Genomic DNA, 9,389 nt, shown 5'->3' on the forward strand with positions numbered 1-9,389 from the left:
TTCCAGCTACATGGCACCTATCTCTAAATAATCGAGTCTGGACCAGACAACCCAGTGATCAACAACATGAGCATCGATCTGCGCAATAGGGAACCGGAAAAAATGTGTCATCCAACCAAGTCAGCGAGCCTGACCACCCGATCCCGTCAGTCGCCTCTTACGACAGCCTTGTTGAGTTTGGTGCGTGTTTGATTACTACCACTGATGGGGATTGCTTGTTGAATAACACAACATACTTCGTGAACTCCATGTATGAAACGAGGCACACATATCAACGAGCTTACGGATTAACGCTTGTATTAAATCTGTTAATGCTGGTAAATCCCCTACTTGCCCAAGCAAAACGCTGCCTCGTGTGTTCGTACATGACTGTAGACTGTAGTACAAGGCAAATGTGGTGGACAGTATTCCTAGGCCGCTTTTACCATGGCTCTCTTTACAGCGAACAGGTAGTACCGTGTGCCTATATCACCTGAGACACTTTACCGTTTGTAACTAATACCACGTCAATGAATGACCTAAATCGCTTTGTTTACCACTCAGCTTCAAGCATCTAGCCGTGTACCATTACCTATGTGTATGTAACGTATTTACAACACTATATGACATATACTCATGGAAACGGATACGGGAACATATAAAATTATAAGTGTTCCTTATTCTTTAGCAGGTTTCCTCACAAGGTATGTATTACACTGTGAGTTAAATTCTGGAAATTGATAAAGGAACACTTGTCCTTTCATGTGTTTCCTTATTTGTTTCCTGAAGTATATAGTACTCTATTATTTCAGCGCTAAACCACATTCCAATCCATATATAAGATCTAGAGGTCAAATGTTACGGTAGTTACCATTCTTCTATTGTACGTATTATCTCTATTTGACTTGTGGATAAACAGTAGGGTTATAACATACGGAACATGGTATAACACTATGCCTTGTCCTGGCACTGTGTCCTGGCTACCTTCCTACCACATCTGGGTAGGGGGCTAGTCCTCTCCTGCAGGGGGCTAGGCATCATGTCAAGATGTCATATAGCAAACTCACCAAAGTCTTAGTGCGAGCGGGAAACAGTTATTCAGAATATAACACCAGCGACCTATGAAGATGAAGCGCTGGCAGCGACTGATATATATATATATATATTCTCTAAATATCATCTATTATACAAAATGTGACCCATCATAATTATTATTCAAAACACTAAACGTTGTGACCCAATAATAATTATTACATAATTAATAAGAAAAATATACATAAAATACACACTCGTAACAATATCATATCACTATAATGATGCTACCTATTGATAGCAACGTCAATACTTAAGCTACTATGTAATCACTTCCTTCCTCATATTACCACGCTATCGCCTACTATATTGAATCACCGTCTTCGTCTTCATATCAAATCGTCATCGGCACCCATACCACATATCTACGTGGTCCCCGCCTATAGGACATCACTACGTCATCACTGCCATAATCATATCCCTCTGCAATCTATACCTTAATAGTCAATGCAAGAAGTCACTGCTGCCTGTATCATGTCACTATATCATCACTATCGTAATTATATGCCATTGTCATCTATACCTTAATAATCATAGCAAGAAGTCACTGCTGCCTGTATCATGTCACTATATCATCACTATCGTAGTTATATGCCATTGTCATCTATACCTTAATAACCATAGCAAGAAGTCACTGCTGCCTGTATCATGTCACTATATCATCACTATCGTAATTATATGCCATTGTCATCTATACCTTAATAATCATAGCAAGAAGTCACTGCTGCCTGTATCATGTCAATATGTCACCATGATGCACACCACTGTTACCATTGTGTGTGGGAGTACAGGTTTTGTCTGTGTTCCAGGGTACTAGGGGCGTTGCTGACGCTGTGTTGTACAGGTAGGTCTGGCCATCCTCGAGTTCAGTACTATATTCTATAAGAAAAGCCAGATTTATGGATGTCAATTTCTTTATTGTGAATAACACGACCTTTCCGAGCGTATGCTTGCTCCTTCATCAGGTCTGAAATGTTGTGTTATTGACAATAAAAAAGCAGACAACCATAAATCTAGCTTTTCTTATGCTTTCTATTTCTAAAAGCCCTTCAAAGATTTACTTTTTATGCTTCTGAAATGTATCCGTACCTATGGCTCCAACTGAATCGCCACTTGCAATGCCAGTCATTCTGTTTGACTGTGAGTCTAACTAAAATATGGTGTTTTGGGCAGATAGTGTTACTGTGAGTCTAAATAAAATGTGATGTTTTCTTGCAGATGGTGTTACTGTGAGTCTAAGTGAGTGAGTGAGTGAGTTTAGTTTTACGTCGCACTTAGCAATATTCCAGCTATATGGCGGTGGTCTGTAAATAATCGAGTCTGGACCAGACAATCCAGTGATCAACAACATGAGCATCGATCTGCGCAATGGGGAACCGATGACATGTGTCAACCAAGTCAGCTAGTCTGACCACCCGATCCCGTTAGTCGCCTCTTACGACAAGCATAGTCACCTTTTATGGCAAGCATGGGTTGCTGAAGGCCTATTCTAGCCCGGGACCTTCACGGGTCGTGAGTCTAAGTAAAATACGATGCTTTTATGCAGTGTTTTACTGTGAGTCTAAGTAAGATGTGATGTTTTCTTGCAGATGGTGGTACTGTGAGTCTAAGTAATGTATGATGCTTTTATGCAGATGGTGTTACTGAGAGTCTGAATGAAATGTGACCTATTTATTCCAAATGATGTTTCGTGAGTCTAAGTGAAATATGTTGTTTTTTGTACCGATGATCGATGTTTCTAGACGTCTTAGTGAAATATGTTGTTGTTGTTGTTGTTGTTGATGCAGGCGGTGTTGTGGCGAGTAACAGATACAGCGACGGGAGGACTACGACTGACATTGTGGTGGGCTGTTGCATCCTGGGAGTGTTCCTGGTGGTGGTGACTGTCAGCATCTTGTACTGTAGGTTTTGTACCAAGCGGAAGAGGGAAGAGTGGAAGAACCGCAGAGCAGTAATCCCATTAGAGACAGACAGTCCACCGGAACCGGAAGTCGGTGAAGAAATAGTTCCTACAATTGGTGTTAGTCCGCCATCAGTGGCAAGCAACGGAACGGTTGACAATGTTCCCAGTAAGGGTGTTACTGACCAGGAGGACGTAAAATGTGAAAATACCGCCTCATCGATCTCATCGCTGTCCACAGAACGGAAAGGTTTGAGCCCGATTGAAGAACTGTGAATCAGGCTGTACATTATTAATGTCATTAATAACATAAGACATTTCGAAAACACCTGGTGACATTGCTGGTGTCACTGATCAGGCCATATACATGTCACCGCCATTTTGATTTTTAAACAAATAGAATCAGTTTCGGACGACTGTTCTTTACCTACGAAGTTGACAATTTACAATATCTACGCTCACCTCATTCCATCTTTTACCCAAGACGAAAGTTAAGAATAATTTAAGTAGACTGAGACAATTCACATATGATTAATTGCTACTTGCTCATAACCCCTGCATGTGTCAACTTTGATTTATATGGCGTATATATCCTCGCTGTAAAACAAAATAAACTTTCTGACTGTCTCCTTGTCCACATCTTTATGGCTTCTTGTGAGATGCAGGAAAGATCACGAGAACATTAACTGAGTGAGTGAATACCTTTTGTATTATTAATATTGAATAAAGTTTGTAGGAGTAATGAAGTCTCTAGTTAATAAAACAGAATATATATCAACCAAATGGGTTACTGATACATGAGACATACCTGCATGTGATGCAGATAGCTTTCCTTTATGCATGGATTTACTGTTACTATGTTCCAGCGTTATGTATCATTATATATGCTAACCATCGTATACTTCTGAATGTATATTGTTTTTCTTCAAGCAAGCTGTATGTTAGTTGTCTAAGTTTGTAAGTGCACTGAGAATCTATATGACTCGGATCTGTCTTAAAATCTGTGGTCAGCTTATAGTAGTATCTCAGAGCACCTCACCGCGAATAGTTGATGCGGCGTTAAGCAATATTCATTCCTTCCCTCCCAGAGAACCAGCTATTCATCTAAATACGTATTCATGAGATTTAAGCCCGTTTTTTAAATACATTACCTCCGTCCTGTTCATAGATATAGTCCATCACCACAAATCCACCAGTCAGTGTGCTGATAAAGCAGAGTTAAGCACCCCAGTTAAAGCAGAGGTCATGGGCAGGGATTATCGCTGTATACATGTGTCAGAATCAGATGGCGTCCAGAGCTCTTATGCTTTAGAGCAATGTTGGAACAAGGCTCAGTGTCAAATAAGGTTTTAGGCAATGAAAACCATCACATTATTTCTATTAGTAATTTTAATTCCCTCTTCGATTTGTCATTATGTGACTAATCATAATTTTGCATTTTGAATGACTGATATTGGCATAAAAAGTGTTGGTTTCAGTAACATTGTACAAATGTCGCCGGTAGAGAATAAATGAGTAGACGGATTCGTAAACGGAGTGTCCTCATACACATCTCCGGATCTCATTTCCGCATAGTCGGCATATATCTCCATATGACTTGGGCGTTTATGTCACTTGTCACTTGGAACAGCATGGTGCCCCGGACGGTTGCGCACGGATCTCGTTTCTTTCAGGACAGAAACCCGCATAAGCGTCCTTGTTACTGGCTGGGGGAAATGTCACTTGTAGAAATAACGGAGGATTGGCAGTATGTACAAGTATGGCTTGTGTATAAATATCTAATAGGCTAGTTCTGGTGAAACAAAAGTCTTATATATGAAATGTTTTACCGTGTGACCTAAAGGTTGGGGTAAGTCCAGTGATGTAATTTGGTTTTTAATTATCATACCTTTAAATAAAAACAGCTCTAGACGACCTGGTCCTGGTGTAATTTAGCAAGTGAAAGAATCACGTGCATGGAGTCTAGGCTTGCACAGGTCTCAAATATAATAGTTTTTAGTTTAAGTTATTAGTTTCTAAATATGTATTAAATATCCCGCTAACAGACCGTCCGCCTTCTAGATTTGCTTCTTTAAAGGTTAGAATTACTGTAACCCGTTCCGCATAAAAGTCATACAGCTGCAATATTGCTAACTGCGGCGTAAAATTAAACTTGCTCGCTCACACACTGACTCACTTAAAAGCGGACCGTTGAAATGTAGTCTAACTCGAAAACTATTAAACCTATAACACTCAATGGAACTCTCATCAGACTCAAACACCGATCAGTCAGCGAGTTGTTTCTCAGCAAAGACAGTCCTCCCTCGTAACAAATAGTGAACTGTGTCAAACAAAACTTTAATGATAGTTTGTTGAACAACTATCTTATTTTTAGGACATATTTTCTGCAAATAATATCACAGGGTAGGTCTGTTTGTCGCATTACAATAATTGAGTTTCGTTTCATTGAGTATTATGTGTTTATAAGTTTTCGAGTTAGATTGCAATTCATCGGTCCGGTTGTACAGCAAATTGACTACATACATCCACGAGCTAAGTCCTCAGTACAACCTTGGAGCAAGTCTGTCAGGTATCCTGAAAGATGAATTTGCCTGTACTGCTTTTTGTTTGATGCTGTCCCACCCTCCCTCTCCCTCTTGAGTGTTGATGTCCCGACCCTCCCTCTCTCTCTTTTGTGTTGCTGTCCCGACCTCCTTCTCCCTCTTGATGTGTGCTGCCCAGACACTCCCTCTCCCTCTTGAGTGTTGCTGTCCCGACAGTAAGATACAGAGCTTCAAAACCTGAGTTTATATACTTTTATTCAAACAATCCCACAAGTCCTTTGGTCAACAGTAAACAATTTAATACAAAATCCCGAATATCGTCCCCTTCCTACAGCGGTCCGGCCCTTATCAATGCTCGTTCCCCCTGCTTTCGTTTGGATTGTTGTACCGTCCTTGTTGAGGGGCAGCATCGATGGGCGGTAGAGGCTGGGGAACGTAGTCATATCTTTCCAGCTCACCGGAAGTGGACAGCGGAGCGTATTCGGGTAGAGTGGGAACCTGCAAGGTGTGAGTGACGGTTTTGTGAGACCTGGGTACCGGATGGGTTGCGATGATTCTGTGGGGGTGTCTACTGTCAGTGGGATTATGCACGTTTCCCAGACTACCACGAGATTCTGAAACATTGTCTACAACAAATACAGGTGATTCTTCCACAGTCTGTCCATGGTCAGAAATAGCGCTGTCGCCATTGTTGTCGTCATTGTTGTGACTGTGACTGTTGCTATGACTGTCTGGGTGAGTCTTCGCTTCACCGAAGGGGTTGAAGTACTTGTGGGAGAAGGCTCGGCCAATCATCCGGGAATTCCGTCTTTGCTGTCGTCTTCTCGCGTTCAACTTATTTTCTGCTTCCGCCTTTGACTTTTGGCACAGCATCACTATCATGACGACAGCAAGCACGACGACAGCGACAACAATCACAATAGCAATAATGGTATTGTCAGACATTTTCTATCTGAAAAGAGACCATTCCATACCTGTACACAGCAATACAGTCAAAAATCACCTTCAAATATGATGACCGCGTGGGGAGTCAAACCCTGGTGGTTCAGTGTGACGAACGGGCATCTAATCCACAAGGCTACGCCACAGCCGCACACCAGGTAGGTTGAATAAAATGAGACCGGTGGGGTAGCCTAGTGGTTAAAGCGTTGGCTCGTCACGCTGAAGACTCTGGATCTATTCCCCATATGGGTACACTGTGTGAACCCCTTTCCTGATGTCCCACGCCGTAATATTGCAATAATATTGCTAGAGGCGACGGAAAACTAAGATCACTCACTCACCCGCTTCAAAATGATCGTCATCGTGCACACACTGGAATTTCAAAAGCATGACCTTCTGTCTTTTATTAAATACATGACGTGGGTAGACTCGGCAGTGACAGACTGGTGTCCGGATTTCATATAGTGAAATCTTTATCCTTGTACTTCATAAAGAGGCCCGTTTGGAACATGTCCGATTCGTATGCAGAATTATGATGGTAATCGCCTAATCCTCACGATAATCCACCAATCCGCACGATAATCTTTAAGCTATGACTCACATTGTATCATATTCCGCAAGAGAACACTCTGGTTGTGAATCAGTATTACAGTTTGGCTACTTGTTTACGTGTTGCATGGCCTTATATACCAATACACTTACATTGCGTGGTGTTTAATAGTGGGTAAGTGAGTTTAGTTTTTAGCAAATATTTCAGCAATATCACGGCGGGGAACACCAGAAACGGCTTCACAAAGTGTACCCATGACTGGAATCGAACCCGGGTCTTCAACGTGACGAGCGAACGCTTTGACCACAAGGCTATTCCACAGCCCCTGGTGCTACTGAAGCAGGCGGGTATTTGGAGATTTACCTCCAACAATTGTCTCAGCTAAACTGAGAACTCTTAGAGCTGCCGTGCAAAATAAAGATACATTTTAAGCATGATTTGGTTAAAATCTAACATACTTTATATGAATGTTACTAGGCTAAAAAGAGACGTTAAACTCTTGAGGTCCAGATCACAGCCATTATTCTCGTGTTAGATACATCATGCTCAAATCGCCATTTCTAGTTCCTTCCAATTCACGTTAAAATCAAATATAGTTGTATATTGACATTGAACACTGACTAGTGACGATGTAACAAGCACATCTAGTCTAGTTTCATGCAAATGTCACCAGCGAGTGAGTGAATATGACTTTACGCCGCTTTAAGCAATATTCCAGCAATATCAAACACTTTGCCCATGTGGGGAATCGAACCCGGCAATCACCGTGACAGGTGGACGCAACATCATGTATAGAGATGAAACTGACACAATCTATCCTGATTGACAATACTATGTACTTACCCGTATTGCGATCTACACCCGACTGGGCCGTAGTCTGACCTTTGCTAGCAGCGACCGTTCTCCCGCTTTGCGATCAACCAGGTTAATTAAGGTGTGCTAAGTCCCAGGTCATTGTTCGACGACAAATCAGTGTAAGCTCATGCCAGATTTGTCTTACTTGGATCAACAACCCTAAGGGCACTGAAGCTGCCTAGCCATCTTACTTTAAACCCGCCATGAAGTGGCGTTGTGGTTAAAGCGATCGCTGGTCACGAAACACGGGTCAAGTTCGATTCCCAACTAGGGTGCAAAGACTATATATGGTCTCCTGGTTTGCTGTGGTTGAACATCAGACCATTGATGAGTGTAATGGTGTTTCGGTTCTTAAAGATACTGCTTGCACAGAATATATTTCAAAAAGTACGAGGAACTCAAATCAAATTATAATCTGACTTTGACATAGGTTGATTCAGGTTGGTGATTCCTTGAGTGTCATTTGTCCCAGAATTTTTGGGGCACATATAGTTGTCTGTTAAAGGATACGTTTAGGGGTAATTATTTTATGCGATTACTCCACTTGGCTGCATAAAAAAAACTACACCAGGTCGAATTCACGCACTCGCTTGATATGGAACGTCACGTCTCGAAGCGTCTTTAAAATCCTTTCAGGATTCGTACTGAGTGGCGGTTGGGCGAAGGTAACCCGAAAAGTAACAAGAACAGATATTTCCTCGTGTTACCAGTACCGATATACGATTCTTAAGAAGTGAATCTGTACATATAATGGTATTGTCAGTTCTGAATACTGAGCCTCTGCATTTACAACAATTTCAGAGCACAGCATCGCCCTATTAAATATGATGATTGTGATTGCCTCTACTATTGAAGACATTACATCATATACTAGCACACTGCTCTCACTTAAATCATTGCTTGACTCAACTGGGTACTGACGCATATTCAAACTAAGCGCCACATCCCAGGGATGGCTCGACTGCCATTTTCAGCTCCATGGAATATGCAATCACTATCTAGTTCTTCGTTGTAAATATTCAATGGGTGAACCAGGGCACGAAACCACTGCCCTTCTAGGGCAGCATGGAGACTTATAAATCTGTCAGCTGTCGTACGCAGCGAGCCACCCGAGAGGCCTGACGAGGATTATTTTTCCCTTAGCTGCGCTGTACACAAGATCACGTGTCCATACGGTCTGTTATAAATAAGAATGAATAGTGTATGATTATCAAAACGTTGTCCTTTATTATTTCTCAACAACTGCCACTCATTACAATCCGGGTCTAATGTTACCTGCATTCGACGTGGGTGAGTGTGTGAGTTTGATTTTATGCCGCTTTTAGCAATATTTCAGCAATATCACGGCGGAGGACACCAAAAATGGGCCTCACGCATTATAGTCATGTGGGGATTAGAACCCAGACCTGCGACCCTACCGCCCCCACCTAAGAGAAGCTGTTACAAACATGTGGCTGTTACCATGGTTTACACGTGTATGTTCAAAATGAAATAATTCAATCACAGTACAAATATTTAGTCTCTGCGT

At 41.7% G+C, this 9,389-nt stretch overlaps 1 protein-coding gene across 1 annotated transcript; it reads right to left on the bottom strand.

Moving 5' to 3' along the window:
* Positions 1–5,862: 5,862 nt before the first annotated feature.
* Positions 5,863–6,459, bottom strand: LOC137278737 (uncharacterized). The gene has a single exon (XM_067811252.1). The coding sequence runs from the start codon at positions 6,457–6,459 to the stop codon at positions 5,863–5,865; it is 597 nt and encodes a 198-aa protein (XP_067667353.1).
* Between the last annotated feature and the right edge of the window lie 2,930 nt (positions 6,460–9,389).

The sequence above is a fragment of the Haliotis asinina genome, chromosome 3 (assembly GCF_037392515.1).
Source record: "Haliotis asinina isolate JCU_RB_2024 chromosome 3, JCU_Hal_asi_v2, whole genome shotgun sequence".
Taxonomy (NCBI): Eukaryota; Metazoa; Mollusca; class Gastropoda; order Lepetellida; family Haliotidae; genus Haliotis; species Haliotis asinina.

Coding starts and splice junctions, on each gene's coding strand:
- LOC137278737 (XM_067811252.1), bottom strand. CDS start 6,459: ATGTCTGACAATACCATTATTGCTATTGTGATTGTTGTCGCTGTCGTC.